The following is an 18,804-nucleotide window of genomic DNA, read 5'->3' on the forward strand; positions in this document are numbered from 1 at the left end:
AAATTAATAAGCTTTGAGAGGCTAAGACAGGGCCCAGGATGTAGCTCAGTGGCGCCACACCTGCCTGGCAAGCGCAAGGTCCTGAATTTGATCCCTGGTACCAGGGGAAAAAAAAAAGAAAAAAGAAAAAGAGAGAGGCCAAGGCAGGAAGATTCAAAGTTTGAGGCCAGCCTGGCAATTTGGCGAGATCCTATCTCAAAATGAAAATAAAAAGGTCTGGTGTGTGGCTCAGTGGTAAGGCATCCGCCTAGCATGTGTGAAGCACTGGGTTCAATCCCGAGTACAGTATAAATAAGATAAAATAAATACAGTATATGTATATTTCAATACTCTGATGTAGAGTACAAGTTCTATGTAATATAAACATGTATATTTAAATTCTGGTCAAAATCTTAATCTCATCATTATTGCAATTTAAAAAGGATAGTTTTGGGCTGGGGATTTAGCTCAGTGGCACCAAAAGGTCCTGAGTTCGGTACCCAAACAAACAAACAAACAAAGGGACAGTTTTTATTTACTGAACCCTACCCAAGTCCCTAAAATGCATAAATTTCCAATTTATTTGGATTTTCCCTAATATCCAATAAAGGAGAACAAAGCCAAGAATCCTAGAGTAATATCCCATGGTGTTCTGGCTAATGACAATAAACATTGAAAATTTGGGCTTTTTTTTCTTTTTTTCAGTACTGAGGATTGACCAAAGGGCCTTTGCACTGAGTTATAGCCCCAGCTCTTTTTTATTTTTGAGACAGGCTCTTGCTAAGTTGCCCACACCAGGCTCAAACTTGTGACCTTTCTGTCTCAGCCTCCCAAGAGTGTTAGGATTGCATGTATGTGCCACCAAAGCCAACTAAAACTTGGGCTTTTTTGAACACATATACAGAATTTAAATGCTCATCTGGGTCACGAAAAGAATGAGTCCTGGGGGGGCCAGGGGTTTAGCTCAGTGGTTTCGCCACCTGCTGCGCAAGCGCAAGGAACCGAGTTCGATCCCCAGTACCAAAAAAGAAAAAACAAAGGGAAGAATGAGTCCTGGGGGCAGAGGGGATCAGGACAGACACTGAGAGCTGGGCTGGGGAGCTTGGGGAAACGTCTTTTCTAAGAGTTAAAGGTGTACTTGCTGGACCCAGGGGAGGCTTCACCAAAGAAGCATCGGAAGCCAAACACCCGCATCCTAAAGCTCCTTGGGTCGCCACTGGCTCATGAGCACACCTTATCTAGCCCCCAAACTGCAGCAGGGCAAGTGGCCGCTTCCGTTTCTGTCTACCTAATCAGCCAGGTTCAACGTAACCAGCAAGTGATCAAGAAACAAAGCAAATTCACAAACAGGTAACTTACAGGGTAACAGGTATAAAATAAAAGAATCCTCCACTTCACAGATTCACTGAAATGCTCTTTAGCAAATGAGTCCCCCTAACAGACACACCTGATGTTTGCTGTTTACAGACTTTTCCGGGAACCCCGCACTGCGCAAAGCCACAGGAGGACTGTGTCGGCCGCCCTTGCTAACAGCAGCACCTCTCTGCTCCTGCAGCACACCCGATGAGGAACTCAAAAGCAGTTCACCGCACAGGCTTCCCTTTCCCAATAAGAAATCCAGACACAGGGCCGGGGATGTAGCTTAGGGGCGCCTCACCTGCCTTGCAACCCCAAGGTCCTGAGTTCAATACCAGTACCAAAAAAAAAAAAAAAGAATCCAGACATAAACTCGGATCTCAGTTGGAAACACCTCCAGAAACTGAAGCCAGAGACAAGACAGTTTCAACAACACCTCCTCACACCCAGGGGTGAGCAGGGGTGCAGATGGCATGGGAGACACAGGCAGCCGAGGACCAGCAGAGCGTGGCAGCCGGGCCTCACCTCAGGTATCAGCCGCTTCCTCTTCACACTGGTGACACCATCCGGCTGGCCGTCGCTGCCCAGCTGCCGGCGCTTGCTGGAGACTTGGAGGGTGGTGAAGACACTGTCTAGAGGGTGCTTCTCCACGGTCCTGGAGCTCAGCGAGCAGTCCAGAGCAGCATCCTCACTCTCAGCCTCCACCTTCACTGTGTTATTTTTTAGAACTGCGGCAGAGAAGAAATAGGGCTCAGTGAGAAGGATCAGGCCACTCCCTGAGACCAGCAGAGCTCTCTGAGCAGCAGGTGTTTGTGGGCCACCCCTCTGGCCGTGTCCCTCAGAGAATAAAGTTTAGTCACACAAACATGCGCTTTCCAACAATGTGATCTTTAACTTACTATGCTAGTGCTATGTAATGAAACCATGTTCCAAGCTCAAAATTGGTTTAAAAGTCTTTTGTGGGGAAGCAGGAAATGGAGAAAAATAACCAAATATTATCTTTTTGGTGATTCTAAACTGTAACTCTGGGCCGGCACAGCTGTAATCCCAACACCATGGGAGGCTGAGGCAGGAGGACTGCAAGTTCAAGCCCAAACTTGGTGACATTAGTATCTTAGCAACACTCTGTCTCAAAATCGAAAATGAAAAAAAGGGCTAGAGATATAGCTCAGTGCAAAGCTCCTGGGTTCAATTCACAAGACTGCAAAAAAAGTAACTGAAAAAATTCATGAGATGCTTATAACAGGTGTGTGGGTAGAGGGGGATGGAAACATGATTAACTGTATTAATTGCAATAATGATCTCTTACTGATCTTTTTATATTTTTGAACTATGTGAATGTATATAACTTATTCAAAAATATTAAATTAAAAAAAACTTTTACCTTCTTCTACATCTTCACTGAATTCAGTTGAGTTCATCTTCTATTCCACTAAATGAAAAGACAGAGAAAGTCTTCATTTATTGCTTGATTTTTTTCCTTAATGTTCTCTACCCACAGAGAAATACTGACAGGCAGCCCTGTGGAGAGACGCATTCTCTTTGTGGGGCCTACAGGTGCCAGGAAGCAGCCAGCACTACCTCCGCCTGCCAGAGCCCTTCTCAAGCCCTCTTGGGGACAGAACACGCTTGAAACGCCCATGGACTGCCACTTACTGGTCAGGGGAACATTCCTTGAGCAAATCAAGTCTTAAAAAAGCCCCCAAATTGGATGATCCCCCTTTGGCCTCTGCTTATAAATTCTAGGGATGAAATGAAAGCCTAAAGAAGGAGGGCAGTTGTGATTTCCAAAAAACCAAGCTGAAGTCTTAACACCCCAGGTAGCCAAGAGACCTGTGCTGTTCGTGACACGTGGCCACCAACAACTCAGAAAGTGGACAGAGCAAAGGGTAATTTGCTGTAAGTATAAAATACACACCAGATTTCAGACTCAGCCTAGAAAAAGCAATGTATAACACTGCATTAGTAATTGTTTGATATTGACCGCATGCTGCAATGATAATATTTTGGACTTATGGGATAAATATTTATCAAAACAAACTTCACTTTTAAATATGGTTATTAGAAAATTTAAAACTACACATGGGGTCCCATTATATTTTTACTGGATGGCACTAAGGTAGCCCTTCCTTCAGAAGAAGAAGGCGCAGACGTGCGCTTTCCTAACAGATCCGGCCAGGAACAAGGCAGAAAGGGTGCAGTGGCACTGTCGCAGCACAGCCACCCCTGAATTTACTGCCCTAGCCAAGACAAAACCAACACCAATGTCAATATCACAACTAAGTGCTTGGGATCCCTCAAATTCCATGCAGCATGTTCATTAATAGTCAAAGGCACAAATAAGGTAGTAATATTTGGAACAGAGGTTCCAAATTGCAACCTTTAATGTTGCCATTGCATAGCTGTGGTTCCCACAACGATTCTGGTGACTATGGGCAGAGTTCTCATTTTTGTTACAGACAACATGGAAGGACGACCACGGAACATCTCGTGAGACTTCTGTCAAAGGGGTGCCACCTACAATGTTCAGTAAACATTCAAGGGGTCAAGGTCTAACACCCCAGCCCAGGAATGCTGTGTGGCCAACATATCATCCTGTTTTACAGGAGTGGACGAGGTGGTTTTAGGTCATCCACACACATAGAAATAGCTTAAAAATCCACAAGAATGGGACTGGTTACCTAGTGTGTCTGTTGAGCATCCCAGTAACACTGAGACAGGCCTGGTTCTTTTCATTCCTGTATTATACTGCCTTTCAGAGGACTAAAGAGAAAAAGATTTAAAATTAAAAATAATTTCTTCTCACAAAGCTGTCTCTTATCTGAAAAATACCCCGAGTACAATATTACTGAAGGAAAACACTAGGTCAACTTTAAGGATCCATGCACTATTTTACCAGGCAGAGTTTAGCAATTCTTCCATTGTACTTCAAGAAATAAAGCTTGCCTGTGTGCTGGGCATGCCCGAGGGGACAAGAGAGCTGGCTGGGCCAGGCCAGGCAAAAACCCAGGCCTGGTTTCCAGCCCAGCTGGGAGCCGAGTGCCCTTGGAAACTGCCACCCAATCACATATCTACCCCTCCAAGAAGGGCAGAAGTGAGAACCAAAACACAGAGACAGGCTGTCAGAGGCAGGTACAATGTACAAATTACATTCTTGAGATTAAAAGATGGAAAGAGAAGAGACAGCAGCTGATTTACTTGAAGAAAAAGGGTGATGGCGGAAAAAATACTTTGAAGATTCTGGCTAAGCAGAAGTGTTAAAAGGATGAGCAAGATGGACCTGGTGGCGCATGCCTGTAATCCCAGCACTTGGGAGGCTGAGGCAAAAGGATGCCTTGAGCTTGAGGCCAGCCTAGGTTACATGGCAAAGACTGTGTCTCCAAAAATAAATAAATAAATAATCAATCAATCAGTTAATAAAAGGGTGAGCAAACACTAGAAGAAAAGAAAACAAAAACCCAAGTGTGGTGGTGCATACCTATAATCTCAGCACTCTGGGAAGCTGAAGCAGGAGGCCTACCAAGTTTAGACCCAGTCTGGGCAATTTATCAACTTGGCAAGATCCTGTCTCCCTGTCTAAAAATAAAAAGTGAAATAAAGGATTGAGGATATAACTCAATGTGAAGGACATGGGTTCAATCCCCAGTACCACAAGTAAAAAGAATTTTAAAAAAAAGAAAACAAAATTGGATGAAAGCACAGCGCAGAGAACTAGAGGAACAAGGAAGGACACGCCATGCATCTACCAAGAAACCCACCCACCCATGCTCCTCTGGCGCCAGTCACATAAGGAGCCGTGGAGTCACCACCATGTGACATTACAGTGCCAAGTCAGCACCATAAAGGTGAAGCCCCAGATGTAACAACAGGAGCACACATGGGGAAGGAGGGCGCTGGGGAGCAGGAAGTCTTGGGCAAGGTGGGAGGAAGGGCCAGGTGCCTGGGCAGCCAAGACATCTAGAACGCATCTGCCTTGGAAAACACTTCTTTGTCCTTTTGTAGACCAGAGACAGATGCTATGTAAGCATGGAGGCAACCCCAAGCCCCACAGAGCTGTACTCGTGGAAGCGTGTCGGCGAGGCAGGGAAGGTCCTCCTCATGTCCCAGCCAATGATCTGCACGCTGAGCACCTGGCTGCCACTGCACACACACCTGTGCCTCATACTCCGAGCTACCTGAATCCCAATGTCACCAAGAAAAAAACCCAGGAAAGGCCACTGGCTCAGCATCACAGACTGAGTGGCAGGACCAAGGTTGAAAGCGAGTCTGTCTGTACCTCCTATCAGCCAGCTAGAGGAGGAAGAGCAGAGCCCTCCTTCTCTTGGAAGGTGCTTTCGATGGGCCCAGTCTCAGGGCTCTGTCCAGCAGCAGCAGAGGAACCAACCCACTTTCCTTTCACCGCAGAGAAACCCAACCTGCCCGGGGCCTGGAGAGAGACTCCACCCCACAGTGCAAGGAGGTTTCTGCAGGGGATGCGCAGGTCACTCCCTGCATCCTCAAGCCAACTGTTGACAGCTTAGCAACAAGTCACGGCTGGGGAGAAAGGAGATGGGTATCATGTTGCTACCTCCATTTCCTGGTCATCTGTTCAGTGGAAGGTCACGAACTCTGCTCTTCGTGGGTGGACAACAGCACCCAGATGCCGAGCATGCCACAAACATTCCTTCCCATTGTGTAACTGCAGGTTAGGAGGAGCCACACGGCCACCATGGACCCTATAGCACCCAGCCACTGCCACGCTTGAGTCCTCCACCTGCTGGGCTGCGTGGAACTTCTCTTTCAGTGTCCCATGCCTTTACCAGCTTCCTTCTCACACAAACCTCAAACCAAATCACTATGCATGCACGCAGCTCCCGAAATCAGCTTTCTCCCACAGGATGCTGCGACATCTGCAGAGCCCCTTGAACAAGCCAGGGGAAGAGTTAAACAGATGGTGGTGGGAGTCCATGGGTCCTCCGTTCAGCCTCCAGCTGAACTGGGTATGGTGAGCATGCCTGTAATCCCAGCACTCAGGAGGCTGAGGCAGGAGGAAGCCCTCAACTACATAGCAAGACCCTATCTCAAAAACCCTAAAACAAAATGTCATAGCTTGTAAGATCTTGGTAACTCTCAAAAAGGACCAGTCTCCAGTGGTTAATTTAACAAGTAAAAATGCTCACATGTGTGCATATGTGTGCGTGCATGTGGGTGTTTTGCTGGAAACTGAACCCAGGGGCAGCTGCACACCAGGCAAGTACTCTTCTATGGAGCTAACCCCTAGGCACAACCCCTTCCCAAGAAAACAGTTCTGAGATCCTCAGGTAAAGGGACTGCATTGGCACAGAAGGGTTTGATGTGGGGCACAGCTTAGAAAGATGTAGCACAGAGTGAGATAGGCAATATTCCTTCATCTTTCCATTCAGGGCACATGGAAGAAGAGTATGAGGCATCAGAAAAGCCTTCAGTTTACAAAAGCAGAAAAGGAAAATTGGGCCGGGGGTGCAGATCTGTAACCTGGGAGGCTGAGGCAAGAGGGTCACTGAGAGCTCAAGGCCAATAAAACAAACAAAAGCCCACACATACAAAAGGAGGGCGACTCCAAGTATTCATAAGTAACAAAATGCTTTAGTCGCTCAAATATCAAATTACAAGGACAGGTGTATAAACTGGCTACAAACAATAAAGTGCAGGGCTGGGGTCTGCTGTGCCTCGAACATGGAGAACTGAGGCAGGGATGAATCTGAATCCTCCCCAGTGGCAGGCACCCAGGAATGGATACTGAGGGAGAGGGAAAGTGTGGAGATCAAAAAGGAGGCCAAGAAGAACCACACCACAAGGAAATGGAAAAACTGAAATAGTTCCACATTACAGGACATTTTAGATCATTTTAAGACAGAAAATACTTAGCCAGGCATGATGGTGCACTCCTGTAATCCCAGCACTCAGGAGGGCCGAGGCAAGGCCAACCTGGGCTACACCAGGAGGACACCCTGTCTCAAAAATAAAATAAAATAGAAGACAGAAGATATTTAGTGTTTTTACTCAGTAATACAACCAGTGATCAAAAAATACTGTGAATAATTTTTTTAATTTATTACTGTAAAAGACACACTGCCATTAATCCCCTCTCAGTACACTCCCTGGCTTCAAACGCTTTTCCTGCTGTCATTGCCACTTTGTGAAGCAGTCCTGCAAGTCCTTTCTTGACTGTCTTTATGAGGTGTGATCAAAAATACAGTGTACGTGGCTTCAAGTGCCATCCAATAGGAAGGCAGGCTCGTAAAAAACGTTACACTATGGGGCCAGGGATTTAGCTCAGTGGTTCCGTGGCCTGCCTCACAAGTGCAAGGTCCTGAGTTCAATCCCCAGTACCAAAAAAAATAAAAAAATAAAAAAGTTACAGTGGATTCTCACCCACCTTATTCACTGGATATGGTACCACTTCTGGCTCTTCCCCAAGTCGAAATGACCATAAAATGTTTTCAATGGATTCAGGACATCAAGACAAAAGCGCAACTAAAGACATTCATAAAAAACTTTTAGAACCTCCTCAGAACCCAGTAAGAAAGATGGGGTAAGTGCATTTAAAGCAAGGGGAAGTATTTTGAGGGAGATTAATGATGATGTGTCTTTTACTGTAATAATTTTTTTGAAAATGTAAATATACTCTAAGCTGGGAGCAGTGGTGCATGCCTATAGCCCCAGCACTTGGGAGGCTGAGGCAGGAGGACTGCTGTGCATTAAGAGGTCAGCTTGAACTGCATAAGGACACTTTGCCTGTCTCAAAAAAACTCAAAATAAATAAATACAGACAGTCTTCTTCAGTCACACCTTGTATATCCACATGGAACAATTTAAAAGGAATGAAGAAATCTTGGGTTCAAAACTCCAGTGTCCAGTCACTGGGTTACTGCATTGGAGGCAGCATAAGTCAGCGATGGTGGTGCACACCTGCAATCCCAGCACTCAGGAGGCTGAGGCAAGAGGATTGCCTCACCTTCTGGGCCACCCTGGGCTACACAGTAAGTTCAAGACCAGACTGGACTACAAAGTGAGACCCTGTCTCAACAAACAGTCTTTCCAGAGATATTGTGCATCCTGGTTCTCCACGAGGGGTGTGCAGAGCCAGCTCAGTGGTGGTGTGGCATGCTCCCCGACTCCACCATTAGCAGTGGGGAGCCTGAGCTGGCCAGAGTGGGAGAGTGCAGTACTCACATCACTGAACTGATACCATACACAGGGCTCTCTGAGGGGCTGGGGGACAGCTCACCTGTACAGGACCACGAGATGAAAAACTATTTTTCTTACTGTCCCTTCCTCCCCTCTCATTCTCTCACAGTCGGGAGGGGAGCTTTCCAGAGTTCACAGACCACGTACTGTGGCAGCCAGGGAAACTCAACTGTCTTCTCTGCCTCTGTCCTGACTCTTGGGGCAGAACCTGGCTCCTGCACTCGAGGCAAGTACTCTACTCTACCACTGAGGGATGGGCCCAGCCCTCAGCTGTCTTCTCTTAAGCAAGACACTAATGAGATTTGCAAAAATGTAAATAGTATTGCTCATTTTATTAGCTTTTTATAAAATAGCTACATGTCAGAAAAATGTTATTCCATATCCTTGTAATGGATGTAATGGGTTTATTCTTGTTATTATTAGTCACTGAAAATTAAGTAAATATTTAAATTTTTCCAGCTTTACTATAACCTCATAAATATTTGGGTTTTGTTGTTGGGTGTTTTTTTTGTTTTTCGAGACAGGGCCTCACCATGTAGTTCAGGGTGCCCTTGAACTCACTGTGTAGCCCAGGCTGGCCTCGAACTCTCAGTGATCCTCTTGCCTCGGCCTCCTGAGTGCTGGGACTACAGGCATGCGCCACCACACCCAGCTATTAACATCACAAGTATTGACAGTTATGATTTAACCCACAAAAATGAAAGCTCTAAAGTAGCCAATAATTTTCGTCTAAAGGGCTCTTGAGACTAACGGGCATGATAACCCTGCCTGCCTCTTGCCTTTTGTCCTAAAGTTAAATCAACATATCCTAAAAATTTGTCCATCACTTCTAATTTTGCTTCGAGTTCCCGAGGGACAGATCTTGAGATGACAACCAGAGACAAGTGGTTCTCTGGGAGACCAGGCTGGCTCCCGCACCCTCCACTCCTCCCCGCCACACCACAGTGCTCGCACGCACGCACACACCCCAGCCAGCACGGCGGGGAGGGCGGGGAGGGCTGTGAGGAGCTTGCCGTGGACTCACCCATTCTGCCAGGCAATGGAGGCAGAAGCTGTTGTCCATTTTACAGGCTGAAACTGAGGTGCAGTTTCAGAGCAGAAAGGGGCCTCCGAGAACTCAAGGGCGGTCTCCCCTACATGGCCTGGGACCCCAGGCGCTGAAGGCGAGGCAAAGGCCTGCGGTGCGCAGGGATCACAAGCCAGGCGGAGCAGAGTCCTCCCAGAGGAACAAGCCTGACCCTGGGAAGGGTCAGAAGACAGCATATCCCAAGAGCAAAGCAGCAGGATGGCAGAGTGGGCAGGAAATAGTGCAGACCACCACCCACCCCAGCCCACGCAGGCTGCGTATCACACCTGTGGAGAGGCCTCGATGCAAATTTTTAAACTCTAACATGGACCCGCAAGACTTTTTCCTCCTTAAAAAGAGAGATAAATTTGTATAAATTTGAACCTATGGCCTGTGCACTGAGCTACATCCTCAGCCCTTTTCCATTTTCTATTTTGAGACAGGGTCTTCTTAAGTCACTAGGTGCCGAGGCTGGGCTACAACTTGTGACCCTCCTGCCTCAGCCTTCCAAAGTACTGGGATTACAGGAGTGCAGCACCACACTTGGCAGTGGGGAGACATAACATTAACCAAAGTTAATTCGAGGGGGAAAATCCAAGCAGGAGTAACTTTGTTCACATCAATCAAGAAATAATTGGTGAGGTATATTCCTCACCAAGTTCTGCAAACCTCTGGGCAGGGCTGGGAGTGTGGCTCAGTGGCAGAGGACTTGCCTAGCGTTTGTAGGCCCTGGGTTCAACCCCCATAGTGGGTGAGGGGGAGAGCCCTGGCCAAATCTTTCCGTACCTACAGAGCCTCAAACACTTGAAACTTCTGATTCTGAGCCAAATGAGCAAAAAAGCCAGAGAGCAAAGAACCTGGGCCTGGACACCTCCTCCTACACAGGAAGGAACTGGAGGGCCAGACTGTACGATGGGAATCTTAGGGGCAGGGAAGCCCTCCAGAACCATTAGCTGTTGCTTTTTTTGGCGGGGGGGGTACTGGGGATCAAACTCAGGGCCTTGCACTTGTGAGGCAGGCACAGCACCACTGAGCTACATCCCCATCCACCATTAGTTGTTATTAATCACTGATACACTCACTACATGAAAACCTGCAAAGAAAATGTAAGAGAAGCTGGGCGTCATGGTGCACACCTATAATCTCAGCACTCCAGGGGCTGAGGCAGGAGGGTTACCACAAATTCAAGGCCAGCTTGGCTACAAAGTGAGTTCAAGGCCAGTCTGGAATACAAAGTGAGATCCTGTCTCAAGCAACAAAACCCAAAACAAAAAAAATCCAATAAAGGCAAATGTGAATAAAAAGAATCAACTTTAAACACAAGGAAATGTCATTTCCCAGTGGATGCATTAACACTCTATCACTGCATTTGCCCAATACTTGGATTCTTTTTCAAAATGAGCCAAATTTCAGGGGAGAAACAAACCAACCCAAGCCAAGCACTCCAGATCAGCCAGGCCATTTAGGAGATGCGTGGCTGGCTTTGGGAACTAATGGTCTAGAAAGGAGGCCTAGCAGCTCCCCACGGTGGAAACACTGGGTTTGCCACTGCCTACATGCAGTGCAGGACAATGTCCGTGTGGCTCTTTCCTTGCGTGGCTCTTTCCTTGCGCTTCTCTTGGCTCGGGTGCCCTGGGAGACATCCTGACCTCAGCTGCAGCTCTTTCCCTACCTCAGCACTGGGCCAACCTGGGTGCTAGAGCCCTGCCTGGACTCACAGTAAACAGAAAGGAGCTGTGGAGGAGGGAAGAGGAGGGGCTCAGAGAGCTGAGGACCTGGGCTGCAGAGGAAGGACCAGCCCAGCAAGCTCAGCGGTTAAAAGGTTCCATCAAGGCTGTGCGTAGGGATCTGACTGGGGAAATTCTGCTGAGGCACCAGGGTGGGAGACTCTTTTTCGGGAGGCATAGGGCTTGCCCTCGAAGGACCTTCTCTTCCTTCCCTGACCCTCACAGGCTCTTCTCTATGCTGACTTCAGCACAGGCAGCTGGGGGGCCATGGCACCTCTCTATCAAGCCCTCTAAAGAGCCCGGTGCTGTGCAGAGGCCAGGCAGAGCTTCTCCACACTGTGGACAGGTCCTCTGCAAGAGCCACCACAGGCTTGTGGCTGGACCCACCCACACAGGACAAGCTATGGCCCAGAAATGGGAAGTACTTGGCTTCCTCAAACTTCAAGGTTCAAATCCCAGCCAGCTGACTCCAGATGCTGCCTGCTACCTCAGAAGTCTGTCAGCCAGGAGGACCTGCCAGGGGGAGGAGGTGTAGGCCAGGAAGGAGCCAGCCCGCAGCCCTACCTTGGCCACTCCAGCAAACCCTCCCTGCTCCAAGACCTGTCTCCTGACATTAGGTAAAGCAAATGCTGGCTTGCCATATTTCCTTGAGATGAACCCTAGAAAAAGGAATTGTGCCTGGGGGACAGGGGTGGTGCTGCACACTTGTAATCCCAGCACTCAGGAGGCTGAGGCCCAGGATCACCTCAAGTTTGAGGCCAGCTTGGGCTGCATAGTGAGACCCTGTCTCAAAAAACCAAAAAAAAAACCAAAACAAGGAATGTGATTGGAACCTGAGACAGTGGGGACTGTTGGCTTTTACAGCCCCTACGACACACAAAAGGTAAAGCAGAAATAACATGCTCCACTCATTTTAGAAATGTCACTAATAAAATAAACTCAAGGATATTAAAGGCATAAATAAAACCAAACCTTACTTCAGTCCTTTCATAACTACCACGTTGCATGACCTGATATCATAAGCTCCAATATATCATAATTAACTTTTTTTCCCCCAGTTTTTTGAGACAGGCTGTAGCTATGTAGCCCAGACTGGTCTTAAACTGGCAGCAATCCTCCTGCTTCAGCCTCCTGAGTGCTTGGTTTACAGGTGCGTGCCATCATGGCCCATTTAACTTCTAGAAATTAAATACAGAAAAGGAGGACAGCAGCTGATATTCTCATAGCTGGGTCCACAGTCTAAGGGCCTGACACCCATTCAACCCTGACACAACCTCGAAGATGGAGGGCAGGGACCAGCTCCACACCTTACTGGGGGATCTGACAGAGATCTGGAAGAGACCAGGTGAGGGCAGATTCCCAGGGTGACAGTCTCCACCCAGCCTTCCGAGGGGAGCAGGGCTGGGGAAGGGGGTGTGAGCACCCAATCTGCTTCCCCGCCCGCAATCATGCAGCAGCTGTGCGCTGGGTTCAGGATGCAAGAGCACATGGAGCAGCTACCCAGCCCTCGGATGACCTAGGTCGCCACAAGGAGTTCAGTCACCTTCAAGAAGATGCAATTCTGCATTGAGCTTCAGAGTCTGAGGAACTGGGTTGCAAACTCAGTTTCTGGCCTTTAACCCAGATTATGTTGTTTTGTTTCTGTTTGAGACAGGGCCTTGCTATGTGGTTTAGGCTAGTCTTGAACTCACTATGTAGCCCAGGCTGGCCTTGAACTCAGTGATACTCCTGCCTCAGCCTCCCAAGTGTTGAGAATACAGACATGTGCCACCATGCCCAGCTTTAACCCAGATTTTTAAAAAGGCTTTTAGGGCTGGGGATTTAGCTCAGTGGTTCCACTGCCTGCTTTGCAAGCACAAGGACCCAAGTTTGATCCCTGGTACCAAAAAAACACAAAACAAACCAACAAACAAAAAGGCTTTTAGCCAGTTACAATGTTTAGCATCTATCTACCCATCCAAGCTTTGGTCCTTCTGTAAAACGAAGCTGAGCACACCTACCTCATCTCAGAGTTTCTGTGAAAATTGCACTCACTGTGACCTATTACAAAGTTAAAAGAAAATGTTAAAGTTTGGGGCGGGGATTTAGCTCTGGTTCTGCCACCTGCCTTGCAAGCACAAGGTCCTGAGTTCGATCCCCGGTGCCAAAAAAAAAAAAGTTAGTTTATTTTAATGATAACACTTTTAATAAGAACTATAAAATAAAATAGGTTAGAAACCCAGCATGGTGGCACACACCTGTAATCCTAGCACACAGGAGGCTGAGGCAGGAGGACTGCTGCAAGTTCAAGGCCAACCTAGTCTGCATAGTGAGTTCAAGACCATCCCAAACTACATAGCAAGACACTGTCTCAAACAAACAAGAAACAAAGTAAGATTTACAAAAGTTTAACTTGTCTTTCAAAATAAAAAATAACAGGAGAAGGATGAAATCCAATGAAATGCTCTCCCCAAGGACAGGAAGAATGTTCCCATGCCATCCCTCTCTCGCCTGCTGGGTCTCTGGGTTCACAGGTCGCCTGAGAGCCTCAGGGCTCTCAGAACCCAGCCCTCTTGGCAGTGGCATCCTGCCCGTGGGACTAGCATGCCATGTTCCCAATTTGTTTTTATTTTTAGACACATCAGCAAATGCAGCTTGAAAAACACCAGTCCTCACAAAACCAGTGCAATTTCCCGTGTTTTTCTAAAGCTGTAATTGTTGCTGCTTTCCTTAGAGCACAGCCTCCTCTTTCAGAGACATCGACATTCAACCACCCTGCCTGCCAGCAGCCTGTGATTTGGAGTCCAAGCTTTTGGTCACTACATTTCTTCACCGTGACTAAAGGTGGCTTCTTCAGTTACAAGGTTCTACTTAGGTTCTCCCAGGCCTGGGGGGCAGTGGTGCCTCCTCAGACTGCTTTATCAGGCTCCTTACATTTAACCTTGGCTTCCAGGAAGTGGGCTCAGGTGGGAAGGAGGGCAGCACATTCCTATATTCACCCAGCAACTGTAGGAGCGCAACCGTTGGTCCCAGGAGGTATCAGCCTAGCTCTGTCTCAAGGGCTTTGTCTTGGGACTACACGAGTGGGCTGAGTTGGGGACACAGTTGGGTGCATCCTGTGCCCCTGGCTTCAGGCAAGTTGTCTCCCCACTGTAGTAGACAGGTCCACACTCAAACCAACAGCAAGGCCATTGGTGATTCCTTCCACTGAGCAATCCATGCCCTCATAGATGGGAATTTAACTCTGCTCGCTGCCCAGGGAAAAGTGAAAATCCAACAAAAAAGAGAAGTGTCAACTGATAGAAAACAAAACAATGAAGAAGGCTGATTTTAAATACATCTCAAGAATTTAAAATGGAGGGAAGGTGAGCACAGGACCTGCTGAGTAAACTTCAGTTCTAAAACAAGTTTGAGGCAGGCATGGTGTCAATGCCTATAATCCCAGCTCCTGGGAGGCTGAGGTAGGAGTATCTCCATGAGTTTGAGGCCAGCCTGGATTACATAGTGAGTTCAAGATCAGCCTGAACTGGATAGCATGACTCAAAAAGAAAAATCAATCATTTGAGCCAGGGATACATACATGTAATCCCAGCACTGAGAAGGCTGAGGCAGGACGATTGGTGCTGAGGCCAGGCTGGGCTACATAGTCAGTTCAAGGCCAGCCTGAATTACACAGCAAGATTCTGTCTTAAAAAAAAAAAAAATTACAGGGGCCGGAATTTAGCTCAGTGGTTTCCCTGCCTGCCTCACAAGCACAAGGTCCCAAGTTCAATCCCCGGTACAAAAAACAGAACAACAAAAACCCATGGGCCACAAAAATCGTCTTACCCACCTCCCAGACACTAACACCAAATTATCTTCCCTGGCTAACAATCTTCATGTGCTTCTTCACTCTAATATTTGAAGTATTTAAATTTTTCATTATGGTGCCAATACAATTCATACTAGCATAGTATTCTCTTTTCCATTGCTTCAGGGCAATGAGAGCGCTAAAGAAGCAGCTCTAAATAAAGTGGCAGGTGGGACATTTCTGCAGAATATTAAATTTTCAGGCTGGATGTGGTGGTGCATGCCCATAATCCCAGCACTCCGGAGGTTGAGGCAAGAGGACTGCCTCAAGTTCAAGGCCAGCCTGAACTGCATAGTGAGACCTTGCTTCAAAAAATCAAAAATAGGGCCGGGGATTTAGCTCAGTGGTGCTGCCTACCACCTGCCTTGAAAGCAAAACGTCGAGTTTGATCCCCGATTCAAAAAAAAGAAAGAAAAGAAAATCAAAACTAAGTAAATAAATAAAAAATAAAATTTCCCATAAACCTGTCAGGGTTGAGCCCAATTTCCCTTTCCATAATTATCAGTCATCTTGCCAGGCCTTTGCTCACATATGTGCCATGAAGGGATCCCAGGGGGAGTATGTTAAGACATCGTGTCAATGTGGCGCCTTTACTAGATTGCTGGGATGCTGATCTTCCTTCCCGTCTGCTGGGTCCTAACTGGCCTCCCTTCTTGCTCTGTGTTGTTAGGGGTGGGAGAAGAACATGAAACTTTTCTGTTAATTAGTTCAACAGGAGATGACATCTACCTAGTAAAGCCCATACTAGATGGCAGGTTTCACACGACAGATTTTAAAAGCTCTAGTTTTTGCCTGAGGATTTCAAGGGCCAGGAACACTCTAGCTAACCCACCAAAGCAACTGGCCACTCTGATCCCACATTCTCCAGTCCAGAAGTTTCTATTAGCTTAACAAATACTTAATGAACAACTACTAAGTTATCACACTGAGTTAGCAACTGGGGATGTTGCAGGGGATTTAGCTCAGTAGTGCTGCTACCTGCCTCGAAACCACAAGGTCCTGAGTTTGATGCCTGGCACAAACAGAAACAAAAAAACAAAGCAAAACTGTGTCTCAAAAAACCAAGAAAGTATTCTACAAAAGCAACTGAGGATGTTAAACTAGTAAGACACAAAATTTTGCCCAAATCCCAGTACTGAGGGAATATGGCAGTGTCGTGAATGGGGACATACTGTAAAACCAGAAACTAGAGATGTATGGTTACAGAAAGAAAAAACTGCAGGATGGAGGTGGACTGAGGGCAACAAAAGAATTTTCTGCAAATCCAATCTAGCCTGAAAGGCTCACCCGTGCCTCCGTTTCCTGCAGCCTTAGCTTTCTGGCACTCTACTGCTCCTTGTGACAAGATAAACATTTGTAGTAAAGCATGCAGAAGTTACTTTAAGGTGAAGTTGAGCGTCCTTATATGACTTTGAAATGTTTAACCCTATTCCGAGCATTCGTCTGCCTGGCTTCGTCCTAAATTCTTCCGGATGCGCCACCTGAACAAACACCTTGCTTTTCTTTTAATGAAAATATGTAGCAATACACACATATAGTGCTGCACAACTTATGGCGAAGGCAAGGACAAAGTGTGTGGGAAATCACGCCACCCATAGAGGGCAAGGAAGCGGTCACGCGGCATGGCTAGCGCCCAAGGGTGCAGCTCCGCGAGGGCAGCAAGGCCTCGCGCCAGCCCGGTGCCACACACCCAAGGCGCCGGGCCCGCCTCCAGCGCACTGGCAGCGGGAACCGCGGACCGCCGTGGAAAGGCCGGGGATGGCGCCGCGCCCCCTAGCGGCGGGGCGCCTCCCTCTCCGCTCCCGGCCGCCGCCGTCGCCGCTGCCGGCCCCGCTCCATTTGCAGAGTCCGGAGGCAGCGTCCCTTCGACCGGCGGCTCCTCATCCCCCGGCGCCGCGCTGCCCTCTCGGCAACTCCCCCTACTGCCCGCTCCCTGCTCGTGCTCGGTCACCCCCTTCCACACGCGGCGCCGCCGTCTCCCGCCGCAGCCCGGTTGAGGCGCCGAAGGCTCCGCAAAGCCTTCCGGCGACCCCGACTGCTCCATCGCGGCGCCCGGCGGGGGTGAGGGGCCGGCGCGCGGCGCGAGTGGGGCGGGAGGCGGCGGCGGCGCGGACCGTTCCACTGCGCGTTCCCCCCCGCCCTCCCGCGCGCGACGCGCGTGCTCCCCGGAACGCCATGGAGCCTCGGCGTTCCGAGCGGGCACAAAGGGGCGCGCGGCACAATGGGCGCGGCGAGCCCGTGGGCGCCGGGGCTCCGGCCCCCGGCCCCGCGCGGGTGGGCGCTCCTCCCGGCCAGCGCGCTCCAGCAACCCCCCTTCGCGTCCCCTCCCCTGCGCCCGCCCCCACCCCGGCATGGAGGTGGCCGCCGCCACTCTCGCGTCTGTCTGCCCCGAGCCGCCACTGCGCGGTCGGCCCGGTCCGCCCCGCACTTACCTGGGACGCGAGTTCTCTACTTTGCCGAGGGGCCCGCGCCGAGTTCGGGCGCCACGTGCGGGGAAGGGCGCGGGGCCGGGGTTGGGGGCCGCGAGCCGAGGGCCTGGAGGGGCGGCCCGCGGAGTTGCTGGGGGCGGCGGGCGGGCGCCGTGTATTTTCCCCTCTCTTTGTGTGTGTCCGTGCGCTGCGCTCTCGCGTGACGTGACGGGACTCCGTGTGTCATTTCCGCACAAGGACACAGGAGCCCCCGCTGCAGTGGAACCACAACCCCTCCGCCCCCACCCCCGGCCCGGCCCGCCCCTCCCCCTCAGCGGGGCACACGCGGGACCGGCGGCGGCGCTCGGGCGTGAGCGGCGGCGGCGGGGCGCTGGGGCGCTGGGGCGCGCGCTCCGGGGACCCGGGCGGCCCCGCGCGCTCGGCTGGCGCCCCGCTGCGCTCCACGTGGGCCCGCGCCGGCTGCCGGGCTGGAGGCGGCGGCCGCGCACCCACGACCCTGCGAGCCTGGCCTCGGCAGCTCTGCCCCCCGGGTCATTCTCTGAAACGTGGCTTCTCAGACCCGAGTTTGGTCCGAAATGCCTCTTTTAGTACTTTTTCCCCGCGGGACGAGGACAGTGCGGAGCGTCTTCTGCCTCGGCGCCCGCACCTCTCCTGAGTTTGTAGCATTTCGGTCGCAGCCCACGACCCCAGGGCGGGTCTTCCCGCCCCGCGCCCGGCACAAAGACATCGGGCGCGGTGGCCCCCGGCGGAGGTTCATGGAGTCCGGCGGGACGGGGGAGCGACCCCCGGCGCTGGGAAACGCTGGCTCTGGCCACTCCCCCAGCAGGGTGGCTGCCCTCTGCAGTAAGCAGGGCTGAAAATCTGCTTTCAACTTGCAGCCCGAAGTTTGGAGACTGGAGGCTGCGCACGGAAGGCTGAGGGGCGCGCGCGCGCGCTCGCAGCTCCGAGCCCACGGCACCCGTGCACTCCGCGCTCCGAACGACTCGCAACTCGGTGAACACTTATTTGGTCCCCTGCGAGCTCCCGGCCTGCAGAGCCCAAGTTGATATATAGGAAGCCTGCCCCTCGGGTATTTTCTCGTCTCCTGGATGGGGAGGAGGCGAGGATAGGGAAACCCAATTCAGCATTGAAGCCACGTTTGTATTTTAAGCAAACAATGCGAATGTAAATTTTAAGTCCTTTAATTTCCTGATCGAAGGAAGTAAAAAA

At 49.8% G+C, this 18,804-nt stretch overlaps 1 protein-coding gene across 6 annotated transcripts in view; it reads right to left on the reverse strand.

The window, feature by feature from the left end:
* Bend3 (BEN domain containing 3) overlaps positions 1-18,508 on the reverse strand; it is a 40,970-nt gene extending 22,462 nt beyond the window's left edge. Inside the window, exons 1-4 of one of the 6 annotated variants that reach the window (XM_087208699.1) lie at positions 17,599-18,508; positions 4,017-4,098; positions 2,720-2,767; positions 1,861-2,063 (exon numbers count right to left, since the gene is read on the reverse strand). In XM_087208699.1, coding sequence (XP_087064825.1) covers positions 1,861-2,063; positions 2,720-2,756 — 240 coding nt within the window. In that variant the 5' untranslated portion in view covers positions 2,757-2,767; positions 4,017-4,098; positions 17,599-18,508. Of the gene's footprint in view, positions 1-1,860; positions 2,064-2,719; positions 2,768-4,016; positions 13,547-13,574; positions 17,276-17,598 lie in introns of those variants that run through there. The other 5 variants (XM_087208700.1, XM_087208701.1, XM_087208702.1 and 2 more) reach the window with 5 other exon arrangements.
* Between the last annotated feature and the right edge of the window lie 296 nt (positions 18,509-18,804).

Source organism: Heterocephalus glaber, unplaced genomic scaffold (genome assembly GCF_053883595.1).
Source record: "Heterocephalus glaber isolate CG9 unplaced genomic scaffold, H.glaber_assembly_v1.0 deba00000942, whole genome shotgun sequence".
NCBI classification, from domain to species: Eukaryota; Metazoa; Chordata; class Mammalia; order Rodentia; family Bathyergidae; genus Heterocephalus; species Heterocephalus glaber.